Source organism: Meriones unguiculatus, chromosome 4 (assembly GCF_030254825.1).
Source record: "Meriones unguiculatus strain TT.TT164.6M chromosome 4, Bangor_MerUng_6.1, whole genome shotgun sequence".
NCBI classification, from domain to species: Eukaryota; Metazoa; Chordata; class Mammalia; order Rodentia; family Muridae; genus Meriones; species Meriones unguiculatus.
This window is the reverse complement of record NC_083352.1, coordinates 62394782-62415361: the sequence shown is the minus strand read 5'-3', so window position 1 is coordinate 62415361 and position 20580 is coordinate 62394782. Positions and strand designations below refer to the sequence as shown.

Here is a 20580-nt window from a genome sequence, read left to right as displayed (position 1 = left end):
CTTAGGGAAAAGGCAAAAAATAGCTGTGGGTTTAGCCCAAGACAGTGTTTTTAAGTCCCTCTCATCCCTGGGGAGAAACTCCTGTCCATTCTTGTTCCCTAAAGGCCAGGTCTGTTACCTTCTCAAACTTCCATCCCACTTGTTTAGAAACAAAGCCGTATCTAATGAATAAGTGGGAAGTTGATGCTTTCCTTTCTTCTTGTGTGGTTTCAGTTACATCACAATAGACCACTTACGACTCTCCAACCTGCCACTGCTGCAGAAGAGAAGTTTCCAGCAGCTACTGCTTATCTGTAACTGATGAACTCTAAGAGCATCCATACGGTTTACATCATGACTCATACCAGTAACGGAATTACAGTTTATAAAGTAGCAACAACAACAAAAAATTATGGTTGGGGGTCACCACAACATGCAGAACTGTGTTAGAGGGTCACAGTGTTAGGAAGATTGTGGACCACTGGTCCTTACTCATTACATTCCTTAGACCAGCTCAGACTAAGTCATGTGGTGTTGAAATTGCTGGCACCCAATAGTCAACATTTCTTTACTATATGGAAGACAAATATTTCCTTATTTCTTTTGTTGAGAGTATGTTGAAGTCACCTTTGTAAACCACTTCCATTGGAAGGAGAAGAAAGTAGAAGAAGAAGAACAAGAACAACAAGAAGAAGCATTCAGTGAGACCACATTGGTGAGAGAAGCTGAGAAGTCTAGGGTTCCAAGTCACTTCTGGGTCAATAATCAGGTTAAAGATTAACGGAAAACAGGAGGTTGGTGTGGCCGGCAGTTCTGGTGAAGGAACTGCGTGGAAGAACCCTTCTGGAGAGGACTAACAGAGGCAGCAAGGTTTATTGGCAGGGAGCTGGCAATGTACACAGAGAGAAGCCCCAGACTTACCTGAAAGGAGAAAGTAGGCTGAGCTGTAGCTTGCTGCTTCCCGACTGAAAGGGACATGTGAGAGCCGCCTTCCCCCTCATGCTAGCACGGGGCACAGCCCCTCAAACCAGCTTGCCTCACCACAAAAGATTGGAGCCAAATTAAACCCCTCCTTTTGTAAATTGCTTTTGTCAGTTATTTTTTCACAACAATGAAAAAAAAAGTAACCATAACAGAAACTTGGTACAGAGGACTGCAGTCTTTATTATGAGAAACTAGAGTGTGATATTGGCCTTATAAAACCGATCTATAACAGGGAAGTAGGAAATTTGGAGTTCTGGATGACAGAAATCCTACATTCTATAAACACAGCTGAACAAAGCATTTAGTGAGGCTGTTTGTGGCGTCACATCCCTCTCTGGGACAACTAGGAAGGACTATGATAAAGCAAAATTTTCATAATAGGTAGAAATTTGGGGGGGCTTGCCAGGTGGTGATGGTGCATTCTTTAATACCAGTACTCTGCAGAGGCAGAGGCAGGAGGATCTCTGAGTCTGAGACCAACCTCAGCTACAGAGTCCCAGACAGCCAGGGCTACATAGAGAGACTCTGGAAAAAAATAATTGGGGGGGGGAGTTCACATGGTTATATATTTCCATGGAAGGTCTAACTCAGTGGTTCTCAGCCTTCCTAATGCTGTGACCCTTTAATACGTTCTTCATGTTGTGGTGACCCCAACCATAAAATTATTCTTGTTACTACTTCATAACTGTAATTTTACTGTTATGAGACATGATGTAACTATTTGTGTTTCCCGATGGTCTCTGAAGGCCAGGCCCCACGTGTTGAGAAACACTGGTAACTGGTGCCACAGGGTAATGCATGTCCGCCAGTTCTGTCACTCCTCCCAAGGGCCAGGGATGCCACAGCCGGAGTGGCTGGGCCTGGGCTCCGTACGGGCTCCCTTACATGGGCTTCCACTCCCCAGGACATATCTGGATTCGCGCCACCATCCCGTGGGATGAGCAGTGGCAGGATGCGGAAGCTGGCCACGGTGTGTCTCAGGGAGCAGAAAGAGGACAAGAATGAGGGCTTGGCTTAGACAGTCCAAGGCTTGGCCTTAGGAACATCAGTCTTCCAGCTAGATTTCACTCCTCGACCTTCTCTCATCTGAAGACCAAGTGTCCAAACTCATGAGCCTGACCCCCTTAGGGTCATGGCCATCCCATAATTCAAAGTGCACTTATTCAAACATCAAGGGTCCCATAGTCGACAACCGAAACACTGTCCAAAAATTTAATGTTTCTTCTGAGACTCAATGCAATCTCTTTTTATTTTTTATGTCGCTTTCTTTTCCTTTATGTGTGTGACTGTTTGCCTGTGTGCATGTAGGTGCACTACATGCGGTTCTGCTGGTCACCCCGGGATTGAAGATACGGATGGTTGTGAACCTCCATGTGGGTACTCTTAACCGCCAACTCTCCAACCCCTGTAGTACTGAAGCAAATGACACACTTGAGTGTCACATAGTACACAGACACATTCCAAATGAAGAGACAAGAGCATGGGAGGGAAAGACAGGACTGAATCAAGAATCAAACCCTGGTGGTGGTGGTGGCGGCGGCGGCAGCGGTGGCTCATGCCTTTAATCCCAGCGCTGGGGAGGCAGAGGCAGGTGGATCGCTGAGTTGAAGGCTAGTCTGTTGTATAGAGTGAGTTCAGGACAGCCAGGGCTACATAAAGAAACTCTGTGTCAAAACAAGAGCCTGGTGGTAGTCAAGAGTGGTGGTAGTGCATGTCTTTAATACCAGCACTAAGGAGGCAAAGGCAGGCAGATCTCTGTGAGTTCAAGGCCAGCCTGGTCTGCAGAGGGAGTTCTAGGACAGTTAGGGCCACACAGAGAAACCCTGTCTCGAAAAGCCAAAAAAACAAGTGTACAAAAAACAAACAAACAAAAAACTTCAAGCCCCAACCTCTCAAAAACAAACAAAAACCAACCAAACATAAAGTCAGACAGCTCCAGTCCTGTGTCTGGGACTCATTTGTAAGCTAATGCTGTGGGCCCTACTTCCACCCAAGTCTGCTGCCCAGGTCGCACAGCTTCTCTTTCGGGCAGATTCACTCCAGGTCTCTCTTTCCTCAGCAGGCATTACACAGTCCCTGTATCTCCATCATCATGAGGTCATCGCTGAAAGCTGGATATCACCGTCCAAACTTCACTCAGTGGCTCTTAAGGCCTCCCTTTAGGGAGCCCAATTGTGGATCTCATGGCCTGACCTAAGGAGCTCTCTGGAACCATGGTGCAAGACACTACTGCTCTGATATTTTGCATGACTACAAGCCCAGGACTATGGGGATGATATTGTCAAGTTCTGAGGACAGCTTGAGATAGAACCTAGCCATCACGTTCAACTTTTACAATTTCACTTTCTGTTGAGGCTGTCCTTTCTTGAGAACTCATATTTTTGAAGGTTGTTACTGGGTGAGGTCTGGTGTTCAGGGTACCTTCCTATTGTCCTAAGGCAGAAAACTAGGTTTCTGTTTTTATGGGGCCAGCCTCCCTGGGGATCACAGCTGCTGTCCTCCCTGGGGATCACAGCTGCTGTCCTCCCTGGGGATCACAGCTGCCATCTTGGCAGCTGCCTTGCCTACAACCTTAGACTCATCCCTCACGTAGTACATGTTGCATGCCGTTCTGCCCCATCTGGTGCTCTTCTCTCACTATGTAAATTGACTAGAGCAGTGAGCAGTGAGGATGACACAGAGCTCCATCCTGCCCTGGAAATTCTTCCACCAAACAAACAGGTGCAGCGCTTTGCAAATCCAGCCCCACTCAAATCCTCACAGCGCAGGCACAATGTGGCAAGATGTTTTCCCCCAGAATGTTCCAATTTTTGGTAAAAGAACTGAAATGTTTTATTAAGCCAGTTCAGGATATGAGTCCTCTAGCTGGCTGAACAAGAGCAGACTTATGTCTGGGAAAAGACTTTTGGTGCCGAAACAAAGTATGGTGGGATTTTCAAAGTCAAAAGAATTCATTACACCCTTAATTGGTTTAGTAAAGTTTTAGTTCTTTAGTTTCATTTTGACTTTGAAAACCTGATTATCAGGTGTAGGCTTTGATCATGTAAACCACCACACAGGCCACTATTCTTCCTGAGGAACCATTTGCACACATCAGGGCCCTCTGTCAGCAGGGAAGTAGGACCCTTTTGCTATTGTAGAACACTTTATCAAAAAAAAGTAGGAAGACATTTGTGTACGGGCAAATGTGGCTCCAGACGGGCGGAGGTACAGGGTTAGGAGGACGTGGCCTTTCCTAAGCCGTTTCGAGACCTGTTTCTTCGTGAAACCTCCTTGGTTATAAAGCTCACACCCACTCTGCCTGTGCATTCTCTCTGTTAAATCCCAGCGGGAGCTGCCTGCTCCACTCTGCTTCCAGCACTGTAGGCTTCTCTATGATGACATTCTAAGCTCTTCCAAATTCCAAAACATGATCCGTGCGTGTACGTGTGCATACACACACACACACACACACACACACATACACACATGCATGGGCTCATGCCCATACATAAAAAAACACATTATATTTTCAAAATATATCTTTAAAAATACAGAATGACCACTAAGGAGGGCAGGATAGCATGGAGAGAGGTGTAAAGGGCCTCTGAAAGGCTACCTCTCATCTGAATTGATGTCCACTAGATGGTACTTTTCTTCAGCCATCAGGATCAACTGGTGCAGTTGGGAATGGTCAGCTTACCGTCACCATTAATAACTCTTTATAAAAAAATTTTGCTATTACTTCAATCTCTGATAGCCTAGACATTTTGATTACAAAGGGCAGAGATTGTCTATAAGGAGATACAAGTGACATCCATTGGTCTAGAAACTAATATTTCCCACTTCTGCCTTTGGGCTCTCCCGCTCCAAAGTTATTAGGCTAAGAAAGGGGTTACAGTGTTATCAGGGTGATTTATCCAGACTTTCAATGTATCTTGTTGTATCTTCTTCCAACTCCCCTCCCACACCCTCCAGGCGCCCCATCTGTCCCTCTCTCTGCTCGTGTACTGTCATTTTAATTTTCTCCCCCAGTCCAGTTACTACTGCTTGTTGAAATGCTGGCTGGTCCGGCTGGTTTGCTCATGCACAGGTGACCATAGCTGCAGTGGCTTCACCCTGCACTCTCCATGCCTCGTCCAGCCTTTTACAGCAATCCTCTTCAACCTCCACCCCTCAGTCCCAGCCTCTCAGCTGTTCAGTTACACACTATTATTTTATGTATATTGGTGATTTGCCCACGTTTGCACACCACATGTGTGTCTGGTGCCCATGCAGGCCAGAAGGCACTGGATTCCTTGCAACTGGAGTCACAGAAGGTCGTGAGCCTCTGTGTGGATGCTGTGAACGGAACTTGGGTCCCCTGGAAGAGCAGGCAGTACTCTTAAACACTGAGGCATTTCTCCAAGCCCCTCAAACACATACTCTCATTTTTTTCTCTCCATTTTTACATGTGAAGGAGAGAACCAGAGGAAATACCAGAAAGTTACAAGTTCACTAATGGCTGTTTCACTAGGCATGTAGGCTCAGTCTGAAGCAGGATTATGAGTTTGAGGCTTTGGTGCATTATACAGCATAGACCGTAACAAAAATGTTCTGGAGAAGCTGAGGCAAAGTGCCTTCCTGAGCTGTGGACACCGAACAATACTTTGTTTCTTTCAGAGGCCCGGTGCCTGGGTATCTCAGAGTTACAATCGGCTTTATAAGGTCAACTATTTTCACTGGCCAGGGTCCTGGCCCGCGTAGCGGCAAGAGCAGTCGCTCCTGCCACTCAGCCCTCGCACAGCAGCTCTGGCCAATCAGGGCCTCCAGCAGGTTGTCCAATCAGGAGCGTCTGGCGGATGGGGGCGGGTTCTCTCAGGCCGCCATGCTAGCTAAGGGTTCTTCCCCAAGGTTGAGGAAGGCTGAGGTGGCCGCCGCTGCCGCGAGCTGCGAGGAGCGCGCGAGCTCGGAGCCGCGCCACGGTGAGCGCGGGGCCGCTGTCCCCACTCGGGAGGGAGCCGCCGGCGGGGCCGGGGCCGCCGCGGGGGCCGCCCCGGGGCGAGGAGCGCGCGGCCGGGGTTCTGCCTCCGAGCCGGGCCCCGGCCCGCGGCCTGTGGGGACTTCCGTCCGCCCGCGCCCGTCCGCGCCGAGCGGGAGGAAGTCGGCGCCCGGTGATGTCGCGGCCCGGCCCGGCTCGGCCCTGCCCGGCGCGCAGCTCCTGCTCTCGGCGGCGCGCCGGCCGGCTGCTGGCCGGACCGAGGCTGGCGGGGCTCTTTGTGCTGCCTCGGAGAAGTCCTGGTCTTTGCACTTTGGGGTAATTTTGTGACATTTGGGAAGTCTGTCCAGTGAGTGTCTCTACGAAGGTGTTCAGAAGCAGCTCTGGAAAAGATGACGTTTTCCATTGAATTTATTCTGTTTTTCTGTCAGACATCCGTTGAGAATATTTTTGTCTTCATTTTTGTTTTTGTGTTTGTGGGTTTGTTACTCCCCCCTCCCCCCCGTGCATTGTTTTGAGTACTGACGTTTGATGAGAAGTCTTTTAAAAGGCAAGACGAGTTGCAGTTGGTTCTTCTGTATGTCGTTCACCATTCTGGCTTTCCACACACCCGTTATAATCCGTGTCCCGTTTTTGTTTTTTGGAAGTATGTTGAACTTAAATTGAGAACTGACATTGAGATTTCCTATTATGAGCATGCTCTGCTAGAAATATAGGTGGACACATTGTATTCTCAGCGTCAGAATGTTTTTGTTTTTTTTTTTCCTCCCTGAGACAGGATCTCTCTGTAGCTCTGGCTGTCCCAGAACTCACTCTGTAGACCAGGCTGTTCTGGAACTCAGAGATCAGTCTGCTTTTGCCTCCCAAGTGCTAGGTTTAAAGGCGTGTGCCACCACTATCCTGCTCAGAATATTTCTGAATAACAATAAATTAGAAAGGTTCCATGGTTTTGATGGCAGCAACTTGCTAGATACTTTTACCTACTTTGGTAATTGGGACAAGGCTAATAATACTTTTATCCCAGTATTAATTGTTAATACTAGTTTTCATATCGCACAGCACACAGTATATTTATGCACATATTTGACTTATAGAATGAATAAGCCAGCAAACATTGGGCCTGGTTGATTTGAAACCTCATGGACAGGAGTTCCCTGCTTGTCCTCTCTTGACTTGGTAATAGGTTGTTGGTAATAGGTTAGTTTTAGGTTAGTTTGGCACCAGCCATCCTAGTGCTAGGTGTCTCTTTATGAGGCCAGAAAGGAGTTATACCCTTTCCTAGTCTGGCAAGTTCTTGGGCCTGGTTTTCCTGATAGCATTTTAATACACTCATCTGTTCCTCTAGTCTCAACTCATGCTTAAACTTATCCGGTGGCTCCTTTTCTGTTCCTAGGAATAAACCATTTTTCAGTTCGTCATTTGGGTGACAGATAATATTGTTTGTGATTCTACTGAGGGGCTGTAGTTGTCCTGTTCTCTCAAAGTGGAGTCAAAAGCAGTTTCCTGGAAAGCCACTGTTTTTCACAATGTGGAGTAGGTAGGACAGGACACAGCCCACTGTGCCCTTCAGCACTTCACATCCAGGATTCTGCAATAACATTCCTTTTATTTATTTATTTTAAAAATGATTTATTATGTGTACAGTGTTCTGTCTGCATGGACACCTGCAGGCCAGAAGAGGGCCCCAGACCCAGATCTCATTATAGATGGTTGTGAGCCACCAAGTGGTTGCTGGGAAATTGAACTCAGCTAGTGCTCTTAACCTCTGAGCCATCTCTCCAGTACAAACATTCCCTTTATCAAGTTCATTGTTTTCATTAATCATTTGTCGTTTGAGGCTGGAGAGATGGCTTAATGGTTAAGACCACTGCTGCTGTTCTAGAGGGCTGGAGTTCAATTTCCAGGGAGGACATGGTGGCGTACACCCAGCTATAACTCCAGTCTGAGGGGATCTGAAGCCTCTTCTGGCCTTCATGGGCACCAGGCATGAATGTGGTGGGAGCAGAACACCCATACATGTAAAATACATAATTAGAAAAAGAAATTTGTAGTTAATGTCTGTAGGCTTCCCCTACCCCTTTTCTTTTCTTTTGAGACAAGGTCTAACTCTGTGACCTGTCTAACCTGGAACCCTGGAACTTTGTAGAACAGACTAGTCTCAAACTCACAGTAATCTTCCCTTCTGCCTTCCAAGTTTGTGCAACAATACACCCAGCATGTCTGTAATTCTTTGTTACATTTGTGTGTATTTCTTTCTGTTGTCATTTATCTTTACTGGTATACAAGCAGGATATTGTTTTTATTTTCATATCCTATTGTTTATTGCCAACTACAGGAATAGGATAGAATTGTTTATCCTAGTATCTCATTAGTTTCTTGAATTTTTGGTTTTTGATAGTTTCTTTGGGCAAAAACAGTTTTTTATTTTTTCTGAAAAAGCTCCCTTCCCCTTTTGTTGATACACAGTTTTATTCCCCCCAAATATTTATATGATCATGATTTAAAAGCACTTTTATATTTTATTTCTATGAGTTGTTGCCTGCATTTATCTGGGTATCAGATAAATGTTGGTGCCTATGGTGTTGGATCCCATGGAACTGGAGTTACAGATGGTTGTGAGCTACCTTGGTGCTGGGACTTGAACCTGGGTCTTCTGGAAGAACAGGCAGTGGTTTTAACTGCGGAGCTGTTTTTTTCAGCCCGAGGTCATATGATTTTTGTTGTTTACTTGCTAATGATAGATTACATTGATTTTTTTTTTAACTGTTTTAGTGGGGGCACATGTTGGGACTTGAACTCTGGTACTGTGTGCTCTGCCACTGAGCTTCATCTACGCCTGCATTTTGAAGTTTTAATTGGATTTGCATACCTATCTTAATTTCCAGTTAGTTGGTTATGTAATTTTTTATTTGATTTAGTTTATTATTATTATTATTATTACTCGTCTGTGTAGGTAAGGATGGCCTTGAATTCCTGACTCTTTTGCTACCTCCAGAGTGTTGGAATAGCAAATATAAGTCATAATACTTTTTTCTAAGACTTTTAAAATAACTTTTAATAAGTTTCTTCTTTAACAATTTCATAAGTGTATAAAATTCATGCTGTGGCTCATACCTTCCAACCTCCCTCACATCCCAGTCCCATCTTATCCCTACAATTTCTTTTCAGTCACTTATGTCTCCTTTGTTAAATTTTGTATTGGAACCCACTGAATTAACCAGGATTATCTATGAGTTTGAAACTATTCATGGGACCTTCTTGGGCACCTCAGTGGGACCACAACTAAAGACAGTTATTTCTCCCTCAAATATGTCAGTGTTCAGTAATTCAAGGAAGAGTAGGCCCCTTCCTGACCTGTTATTGACTGTTGATAGGTACTGTTTTTTTGAGTTCCATTGGAAGTGATCACAACTGCTATGAAGCCATGACAGCCTTGGCTCTGCTATGCCAGCAGTCAGCAGTTTTCAGCCCTTCTCCTTCTCCTCTCCTGCTCTTATATATATTTTTTGCCCCCTTCTCTGCTGTGATCCCTAAGAGGTAGTGGTATAAATGTCCTAGTCAGGGCTGGAGAAATGACTCAGACGTTAAGAGCACTGGCTGATCTTCCAAAAGACCATCGTTCAGTTCCGGCACCTACATGAAAGCTTACAGCCCTTTGTAACCTCAATTCCTCTTTTGGCCTCCTTGCACTGTATGAACATGCACAGAAATATATGAAGGCATAACAGTCACACACATAAAATAAAAAATAAAATCTCAAAAGCAAAATTAAAAATACAATTTAAAGAATGTCTTATTTCGGGTTGAGTCTTAGCCATCACTTACTGTCAGCACTTTGAACAACCTTACATCCTGTGTTCACTGACATTCATTGTAAAAGGAGGCTTCTCTGATTAAGTTTAGGAGTAGCATTTGTTTATGGGTATGAACATAGATAGTTAGAAAGTAACCTGGCTCCAGAACAGTTTTCTGAACAGTAAGTTCACTCTAGAGGCTAAGACCTTATCTATGGGTTCTTGGGTAGGTTTGCAGTACCAGGTATGAATTCCTTCTTGTGAAACAGATCTCAAACTCAATCAGAGAGCACTGGATTATTCTTCTAACAGTTTTTTTTTTAACTTACATATGACCCAGTGTCTTAGTCACTGTTTTATTGCTGTGAAGAGACACATGACCATGAACTCAGCATTTAATTGGGACTTGCTTACAGTTTCAGAGGTTTAGCCCATTATTGTCATGGCAAGGAGCATGATGCCACACATGAGACTTGGTGCTGGAGAAGTAGCTGAGATTTCTACATCCAGATCTGTAGGAAGAGAGAGGCACTGGGCCAATCTCGGGCTTTTGAAACTTAAAAGCCTACCCACATTGACACATTTTCTCCAACAAATACAGACCTCCTAATCCATTTCAAGTAGTGCTATTCTTTGATGACTAAGCATTCAAATATATGCGCCTTTGGAGGCCATTCTTATTCAAGCCACCACATCCCACTATAACATTCCTGGGCATAAACTCACAGGACTCTATATCATCCTACAGAGAGACTTGCTCAACCATGTTCACCATTGCTGTATTCAAAATATCTAGAAAATAACTGCCTAGATGTTCATCAATGATCAATGGATAGTGAAAATGTGGTATACATATACTTTTTATGTGTACACGCACCTAATTTGTTTTTGTGGTAGGATGATGGCCTCATAGTTTAAATTCAGTATTTGCTTTTCTGAGACACATTGTACCAGATTGGTGTAAATCTGTCTTTGCATTTTTTAAGACAGGGTCTCTTAAACTTACTCTGTAGACCAGGATAGGCTTGAACTCAAGAGAATCTCTTGCCTGTTTCCTGAGTGATAGGATTAAAGGTGTGCATCCCTGCACTCAGCTTGAAGTAAATTCCTTCCTTCCTTCCTTTCTTCCTGCCTTTCTTCCTTCCTTCCTTCTTTATTTTTTATTTAATTTTCAGGTTTTCCATGTGTCATTTTACTTCTTGATTTTTTCTTTTTTTCAAGATTTATTTATTTATTTATTTTACAATGTCTGCCTATGTGTTTCCCTGTACACCAGAAGAGGGCACCAAATCTCATCATAGATGATTGTAAGCCACCATGTGGATGCTGGGAATTGAACTCAGGACCTCTGGAAGAGCATCCAGTGCTCTTAACTTCTGAGCCATCTCTCCAGCCCTTCTTGATTTTTATGGCTATATTATTTGGTTTTCTTTTCATTGATACATTGTATAGTCTTTATGAATGAAACACTGAGCTATATGACAAGAGCTATGTGACACGTGAGAACATGGATAATAGAAAGATAAAGCTAGAGCCTAGTCATTGGCCTTCAGAGAGAAAGATTCATATTCCCGGTGATGCAGGTAAAGGATTGGTGGAAAAGCTGAGGACAATAAAAACAGAGCTGACCACTTTGAACATCAGATTGGAAATTTTCACCATATGTGGCTTCAGTGAGCTTGGGCCTCAGAGTGCCCTTCTCAGTCGTGTGTGTGTGTGTGTGTGTGTGTGTGTGTGTGTGTGTGTGAATTTGGCCGGTAGTGTGATAGGGGAGGATGGCCAAGGTGGAGCCTGAGACACATTTAGTCAGAGGTTAGACTAGTGTGAGAGGAGCCTGTGGGCGGAGACAGACAGACCCGGAAGCTGGGCAGGAACCCGTGCTCAGTGGGAGCGCAGGTCCGAACGTGGCTGCTTGCTCAGGTGACGGTTGGTTGTGATCTTCCCTGTTGACTTGACTGGCTCTGCAATCAACTGAGAGGCCTGTCTCTGCAGGTCTGCCAGGAAAGTTCAGGCAAGCTCCACTGAGGCAAGAAGAGCGTGTCCTAGAGCGGGTGGCCCTTTGAGAGGTGGCCTCAGTGCAGAGAAGGCCACAGAAGAAGCAGTGTTGCTTCCCTGCCTGCCTTCACTTCCCGCAAGTGAGTGCGTCTGTCCTGTTGATGCTGCTGCTGCCGCCATCCTTCACCGACGTTGAAGCCAGCTTTGGTCTTCCAGTGTGGACTGAAGACCACTGAAGAAGCGGTCCAGGTGTCTTTCAGGCCTTTGGCACCAGATTGAAGTTCCAACCTGAATCAACGGAGCCTCTCCACCATGGAGACGTCCATTGTTGGACTATCCAGGCCAGATCAGGTAAGCTGTAAATTAGATAAGGTAACTTATTAAATTTCCCTTGTTATTTGTTCTTTTAGTTTTATACTCAAGAGAACTCTGATTTAAAATCGCCCTTCTCTAATTTGTGTATTTTAAAAGTTTTTAAAACTTTTATTCTTTTATTGAATTTTTTTGTGAATTTCATATCATGCAATCCAATTCTACTCATCTCCCCATTCCTCCATATCTGCCTCTGACCGTGCAACCTCCCCCCACTGAAGAAAAGAAATCAAAACTGAACCAAAACAGTCTCACCGTGGAAGCAATAGCTTATCACAATGTGTCACACAGTATACCCCTTTGTCCAAATAGCTTCACTTGGAAATGCTCGTTGCAGTGAATGGCCTGGTTTGAGGTCTCTGCCCACTGCCACACTTTCAATACTGGATCCTCACCAGGACTCCTCTTAGAGATCCTGTTGTTGCCCCATTTCATGGAGATCCTATAGCTTTAGTTCTGCAGGAGTGGCTCCTTCACACAATCCAGCAGTTCATAGATAAGGTAGTTGATAGAGTGCGCTAACTCAGTGTCATGGAGCTGGGCCCAGGTTATAAGCTGAGTTGGTTTGCTTGCCAGCTTTCCCATCCTCATGCCCTAGGGTCTGGCTCATGTTCACATTCAACGCCCAGAGTCAGTTCTACTGTGCTCTCCAGGCAAGGTGTAGAGCCAGTTATCCCATATTGCCCAGGCAAGGGGTGGGACCAGCTCTTCTAAGCCCATGCCATCGCATGGACAGTTAGGGATAGGGCCAGCTCCCCTGCACTCATATTGTTGGGGCCAGCCCTACAGTGCTGCCCAGGCATGGAATGGAGGAGGGGGTCCACTTTTCTGAGTGCTGCAGCTGGTGACAGGCTGGGCCAGTTCTGCTCAACCCTCGGACATCTGCATGGCTGCAGGCAGCAGTCCAGAAAGGGCCGTCCACATGACCTTTGGACATCGACACGGACCCCTGTTGCTGCAGGGGCACAGACCCAGACATGGCCCTTGGCAGTAGCATGGGCTGGGACTTCACCATGGCCTCAGGTGGCAGAGCAGGCTACTCTGATCAGGCTGTTTCTCACCACCCTTGTGTTTTTAGTTCTGCTTCTCTTTCTCCCCCATCTTTCTCTCACATACTTGCTCATTGCTGTGGTGCCTGCATACACTGTGTCAGGAATGACATCTTTTGCTAGGTAGGATGGTTAAATGCTTGTCCATCCCAAAGAGCCTGAAGGAAATAAATCCCTGGCCAAAGTTAAACACAGCACAGCCAAACTGTAATTTAACATAGAGTCATCCAGTCTCATGATTGAACTGCCGCAACTAACTAGAGTCATGAGGCAGTGCTGGGTCTCCACTCTGCAGATACTGCTTTTCTTCCTGGGCTGGGGTGCAGCTCTGGGAGACACAGCAACTCACCAGTGGTTGATTTTCTTGAAGAAGGTATAGGTCCACTGGAACTTGGGTTTGTTACTGGCTCTATCAATGCACAGTGTAATTCACCATTTCCCATGGAGCAAAAACAGCAGCTGCCTCTTGTCTCCGGTTCTGCCTCTCCTCAGAGTACACAAACTGCTGTTTCCTCTTCGTCTTCTGTTTCTCTATCAACTGCTTGCTCGATTCCTGCAGTGCTTGGTCCTTTCTGTGTTCAACTTTCTTAATTTTAAAAATTTATAGCTGGGTGTGGTGGTGAATGTTTATAATCCCAGCACTTGGGGAGGCAGAGGCAGGCAGATCTCTCTGAGTTCAAGGCCAGCCTGATCTACAAAGTGAGTCCAGGATAGTCAAGGCTATATAGAGGAACTCTGTCTCAGAAAATTAAAAAAAAAAAAAAAAATTCATTGCATTGGTGTTTTGCCTGCATGTATGTCTGTGTGAGGATTCAGATGCCCTGGAACTGGAATTACAGACAGTTGTGAACTGCCATGTGGGTGCTCAGAACCCTGGTCCTCTGGAAGAGCAGCAAGTGCTCTTAACTGCTCAGCCATCTCTCCAGCCCTGATCATTCTCTATTTTAGAGTTGATGTTCACTGCTGCAAAAAATGCTTTTCTGTTTTTGTTTTGTTGTGTGTTTTTTTTTTTAATCATTGAAGGAAATAGAATAATAATCACTTAAAACTGTGTCCTTCAAATGGTGGCTTAGTACCATCTATAATGAGATCTAGTGTCCTCTTCTAGCATGCAGGCACACATGCAAAGTACTGTATAAACAATAAAAATCATTAAAAAACTGTGTGCTTCATACCAACAAGAAACATTACTAGAAATTTTGGCGAATTCTGCCATATTTGCACATGGGAAATTCAGGTCCCCCTTAGGGTTTTTAGTCTTGTTACTAAGAATTTAAGGAGGTGGAGAGATGGTTCAGTGGTTAAGTGCAGAGGACGCAGGTTCAGTTCCCAGCACTTACGTGGTGGCTCACAACTATTGTAATTCTAGTTCCAAGAGATCCAGTGCTGACCTCTGTGGGTACTACATGTATGTGGTACACATGTATACATTCAACACTCACACATGCACATTAATTTTTTTTTTTTAATTTAAGAACTGTCTCAAAAGGAAGCTTAAGAACAATTTTGTGAATTTAAAGGACATCCTCAGGACTGACAAGCTTAAGTTCTGGCAGCTGCAGGCAAGAGGAGATGGATAAAAGAAGAGAAAAAAAACAAAACAAAACAAAAAACCCAAAAGAACCCCAACATTGCCATTTGAGTTAAATTGGTGTAGTGGTCAGTCACATGGCAGAGTATCTCTTCATGCTTTCACTGAACTTGTGTGTATGGAATGGAAGTGTGGAAACCACAGACTGTCAGATGTGCACAGATGTGTCATTCTCACCCACTCTCTCACATCCTAATATGGAATGTTTTAGGGTTTGGTGAGCTTTGAGGATCTGGCTGTGCACTTTACCCAGGAAGAGTGGGATTTGCTGGATCCTTCTCAGAAGAGTCTCTATGGAGATGTGATGCTGGAAACCTTCAGGAACTTGACTGCTATAGGTAAGACTAGCCACACCTTTAATCCCAGCACTCAGGAGGCAGAGGCCAGAGTGTCTACAGGAGTTTTAGGCCATCCTGGTTTACATAGTGAGCTCAAGGACAGTCAGGACTACACAGAAAGATCCTATCTCAAACAAAACTAAACAAAAGAGCAAAAAATGTCATCTTACCTTCACTCTATAAATTAGAGAACAAGTATTTCTTGTTATTGATGGTTGTTGTGCTGAAGAAGTTAGGTGTAGTTACAATGTATAGTCTAATAATTCATCACACATTTTCTATGACTATGTTTTAGGATATGAATGGGAAGATCAGAAAATTGAAGACCATTATGAAGATCCTGAAATAAATATAAGGTAATTTACAAGTGCAAACAAATTTTTTTTTTCCTAAGACAGGGTTTCTCTGTGTAGTATTGGCTCTCCTGGACTCAACTTTGTAGACCAGGCTGGCCTCAAAGTCACCGAGATCCGCCTGCCTCTGCCTCCCAGAGTGCTGGGATCACAGATGTGCAGCACTGCACCTGGCTTTTTGAAGAAATTTTAGTATGCTGTAAAAATTTTGTTTTGAGATTCACATTTATTTATTTATTTTGAGCCAGGGTTTCTCCGTGTAGACTTGGCTGTCCTAGAACTCACTCCGTAGAGAGGCTGGCCTTGAACTCACAGAGATCTACCTGCCTCTGCCTCCTAAGTGCTGGGATTAAAGGTGTGTGCCTGGCAAAATTTATTTATTTTTATTGGGTATATTGTGTATGTCTGTGTACCATATGCATGCTGTGCCCTTGGAAGCCAGAAGAGGGCATCAGATCCTCTGGATTTGCATGCACAAGACCCTCAAATCTACCCTCAAAATTGCCAAACACTAAATCAGTTGTTTTAAACTTATATAACCATGTGTTTGTTTCTTGAATTTATATGTATGTATATATATATATATATACACACACACATATATATATATATATATACTCATATATATATATGAGTGGGCACATGTGGACTATGGTGTGGGTATGGAGATCAGAGGATAATGTATGAGAGTCAATTTTCCTTACCATTTACCCACAGTTGTTAACCCACTGTGTTGATTCTGGGGACTGAATCAGGATTCTCTAGAAGAACAGCCAGTTTCTTAATAACTGAGTCTTCAGTCTCTGTGTCATGAAAATTAGCAACAAACTAACAAAACAAATAAGTCTCACTTGAAAATCATTTATCAGTAGAAAAATCTTCACCATATATATATATTATATATATATATTATATATATATATATTAGTCTTTTACTTGGAACAAGTTCTAGGACCCTGCATTAATAAGTGTTACCATTTTGATTATAGCTTTATGGAAACCACATTGTAAAATCATCAGTTCACTTATTTTCAGACTTTTCCTGTAAAGGCACACATTTTGCTTGTTTTGGGTGGCAGGCTGTTCAAACAGTGCTGAAACAACTGTCACTGATATGCTTGTCATTTCTCACAGTAGTTTATGGATACTTGATGATACTGAAGGAGGTCGTCAGGGTGTAACAACTTTATCCATATATCAATCTCAATGGGAGCAACATTGTGGATGGAGAAATTTTCATGTGTCTTTCCTCTTTTAATAGGCACATCATATCTCACCCTGAATACACACAGTATGAACACGAGGAATATGAGCAGAAGCCACAGGACTCTAATTTTGTCACAAATATTGAAGAATACATGGGAACTCACACTGTGAATGGACCTTCTGAGTGTGAAGTATGTTTAAAATCTTATGGACTATATCACCTAACTTACAATGGACATCACAGCTATGACTACAGTGGACATCACAACTATGAATACAAGGAGTGTGAAGAAAGGAAACCTGTAAGAAAATGTTATGAATGTAACCAGTGTGGTAAGACTTTGAGTTCTTTCAATTCTCTTCAGAGACATCAGAAAATTCATATTGAAGAAAGACCATATAAGTGTCAACAGTGTAGTAAGGCCTTTAGATGTCTCAATGCCCTTCAGTCACATGAAAGAATTCATACTGGAGAAAAACCTTTTGAATGTAAAAACTGTGGTACAGCTTTTAGCAGACTTACTCACCTACGATTACATGAAAAAGTTCATACTGGAGAAAAACATTATGAATGCAAACAGTGTGATATAGTTTTCAAATCTCAGAGTACCTATCATAGACATAAGATAATGCATGGAGAATCATTCTATAATTGTAAACAGTGTGGTAAGTCCTTTATTTATCCCTCTTTACTTCAAATGCACGAAAGAACTCACACTGGTGAAAAGCCTTATGAGTGTAAACTATGTGGTAAAACTTTTAGATATAATTCTTCCATACGATTACATGAAAGAACTCATACAGGAGAAAAACCCTATGAATGTAAACACTGTGGAAAAGCCTTTACACGTCAGAGTTATCTTCAGTTTCATGAAAGAAGCCACACAGGAGAGAAACCCTATGAATGTAAAGAATGTGGTAAAGCCTTTAGACATCACTCGTACCTTCGATTACATGAAAGAAGACACACTGGGGAGAAACCGTATCAATGTGTCCGGTGCGGCAGGTCCTTCAGCCGGCAGAGCTCCTTTAAGAGACACCAGTCCGTTCATGCTGTGGAAAACCCCTATAAATGTCAACAGTATCTAATTCCATTATCCCTGTTTCCTTCAAATGCATGAGAAAACTTACACCAGCACCAGACCTTATATATTTGAACAATGTGATAAAATGCTTATCCCTAGTCACAGAAAACACATGTAAGAACTCAAAGTAGTGATGAACCTAATGTAGTCTATAGCCTTCAGGGGTCACAGGAACTGTAGAACCCCACCACCTGGCAGCAGTTACCAAAGATGATATCTCCTGCTCTGCAGCTCCCATAAAAATTGGTGGAGGTCATGTGTCTCAGGGAGAAGGAATGCAGAAAAGAGGGACTGTGAGCCATAGTATTTAACTCTAGAGCCCTACAACCAAGAAAGGCGAGCACTTGGACGCTGGTGGACCATCTTGAGGTTATAGAAACTCTTCCAGCAAACAGTAAGTCATTCCCTAATAATCACTAGAAGATAGGTCTGCCCTTTAAATGACTCTATTTCTAATGAAAACCCATAGATTGAAAACATTTTTTGAGACACATGCTTGAGTCCACTCCTACTCTGCGAATGTATTCTATGCTGTTACTCTCAAGTTGAATAAATCTATATATACTCTGAGTATGCTATTGTGTGTCTTACTCATTTCATTGAAATAACCTGTATACCACATCCTGGCCCCCAATCCCACTGGTGGTAACAGAAGGGTGTTTATAGTTAGTTTGAGGGCTTTTAAAAATATTCCATTTATTGTTTGAGAATTTCGTAAATGTATACAATGTGTTTTGGTTAACTCCTATCCTCACTCCATCTCCTCTTATGCCTCCCATACTCCCCCCCACCTTTTTTTTTAAATAAGGTCTTACTATGTATCCCTGGCCTGGGATTCACAGTGTAGAACAGGTTGGTTTTGAACTCAACAGAGATCCATTTGCTTTGGCCGAGATTAAAGGTATGTACTACCAGAGTCATCAGTGTACCTTTTTCTTTTCTGTTTTCGTTTTTTTGGTCCACTGAGTCCAATAAATGCTGTGTTTCCTTATTTCTGGGCCAAAGTACCCAACTCAAAGTAACAAATAGATTACTTCCTATTCCTACACCATGCTATCAGTGTTGGCATTTCCACTCTTCCCAGAAGGAGTTAATTCCACGTGGTCTAAGGAAATTGCAAAGACGTTTTCTAAAGAAAATGCCAAATGAGACAATGCTGATGCAGACTCAAGCTGCACCAAGACCTCGGAGGTAAGGCACACATTGTGATCTGTGTAGTCCTGAAGACTTGGGTTTTCTGAGTCATACAGCAACAGCTTTGCTAGTGAGAGCCTAGCAATAGTGAGCGGTGCCATGCCCCTTCTGCTTTTGAGCCCTGGACCCTTTACTCCATACATATTATATTATTGACACAGCCAAAGGCTTGCAAGATGTAGGTGGGGGTGGTTCTCCCTATTCTTTCTGAAATGGATCTTGAAGAATGAGAGGTGATTGTTATAAACTTGTAATAATGGAATGAAAGTGGAGTGCATTTGTGCCTGAGCTCTCTTCTGAAGACATGAAGCATTCAATATGCCTGTGATTCCTACTCTTGCGGTATTGATTTTGATCCCCAAGCATGCCCTGATGGCCTCAATGGGCGGGGATGGGGAGGGGTAGCATGTTGGTGGGTGTTCTTTATGATTGGTTGGTTGTAAAGAAAAGGGATAAAGCCTCTTTATCTAGCATCTCAATGGTCTGCCATTCTGCAGTCTTGTCACAAGGTAGCTCCATAGGCTTTAGATTATATTCATCTGAAAATTCTTCAGAATTCAAAGGATTGTCTAATTTTTGTTCTGTTGTTTGATGGTTTTCTTATCCAGGTCAGCTTTATCCTGGTCTCTCTTAACCAGGATATATAATGTCATCTTTACTGAAAAAATAATTATTTGTATGCTGATAAGTAGAACAAAAGTATATGGAATGTAGATGCATTGTATCATTGTATTTTCCATTTTTTAACACAGAAAATATTTTTCTTTTTAATCTCTAACTCTCTCCTTAAGAACTTTCCTACTATTATACCAAGTCTGTTAACTTTTCAGCTTTTCCCAGGTTGAGCACCATTTATAACTGGGCTTTTCCACCCATGCCCCAGTTCCCAAAATACCGACAATGAGACTATTATTTGCGAATAAATGCCTAGGCCATAAGCTTTGACGTATTCCCTGACTAGCTTATAACTTATTTTACTCATTTATTCTACTTTATGTATGCCACATGGCTGGTTACCTCTCCACAGTTCATGTGTTCATGTTTCTCAGAGTCTGGGGTGAATCTCCCTCTAACCCTATCCCAGAATTCATCCCTCTCTGCTGGAACTCCCACTTTCTATTTCCTGCCTCAGCTAACAGGCCATTAGCTATGTATAGAGAGGTGATGCTTTCATGTAGTGCATAAAAGATTCCCTTTACAGCTCGGTCCTGGTTTGTAGATGGTTCTGCACATTATACAAGCGCTGCTCAGAAGTAGACAGCTGCAACATTATGGTGTCTTTCTTGCACCTCTGAAGGAATGTCCTGAAGAGAAAACTTCACAGTGGGCAGAACTAAAGGTAGTATATGTGAGTGTACATTGTGCTTGGAAAAACAGCCAGCTGTGAGATTATGTATAGACTCATCTCTAACTGTTGGTTTGGCTGGATTGTCATGAACTTTGAAGTTGCATGATTGGAAGATTGATAGGAAGACATTGTGGAAGGATTCATGTAAACACTCACACATGGTTCTTTCAGCAGAGATGAGCTTAATGATCAAGAAGTAGGATAGCATGTTCTGAGGATAATGGACATTCCAGTGAGTATGTGTACAGCCTTGTCATAGTAGCAGAGTTAGAGGTTATGTGTGTGCTCAACAACATGGACTTCTACTTCCTGTGGCTGACCTGGCTACAGTGCTC

General features: G+C 43.4%; 1 protein-coding gene across 1 annotated transcript; it reads left to right on the top strand.

Annotated features, from left to right (window-relative positions):
* Window positions 1-5788: 5788 nt before the first annotated feature.
* On the top strand, window positions 5789-18273 carry Znf101 (zinc finger protein 101). The gene is made up of 5 exons (XM_021664220.2): window positions 5789-5906; window positions 11707-12060; window positions 14933-15059; window positions 15355-15415; window positions 16674-18273. Exons 2-5 carry the CDS (start codon window positions 12022-12024, stop codon window positions 17737-17739), a joined length of 1293 nt encoding a protein of 430 aa, XP_021519895.1. The 5' UTR covers window positions 5789-5906; window positions 11707-12021; the 3' UTR covers window positions 17740-18273.
* The last annotated feature ends 2307 nt before the right edge of the window (window positions 18274-20580 follow it).

Coding starts and splice junctions, on each gene's coding strand:
- Znf101 (XM_021664220.2), top strand. CDS start 12,022: ATGGAGACGTCCATTGTTGGACTATCCAGGCCAGATCAG. Junction 15,060..15,354: donor CAGGAACTTGACTGCTATAG/GTAAGACTAGCC, acceptor ACTATGTTTTAG/GATATGAATGGGAAGATCAG. Junction 15,416..16,673: donor GATCCTGAAATAAATATAAG/GTAATTTACAAG, acceptor CTCTTTTAATAG/GCACATCATATCTCACCCTG.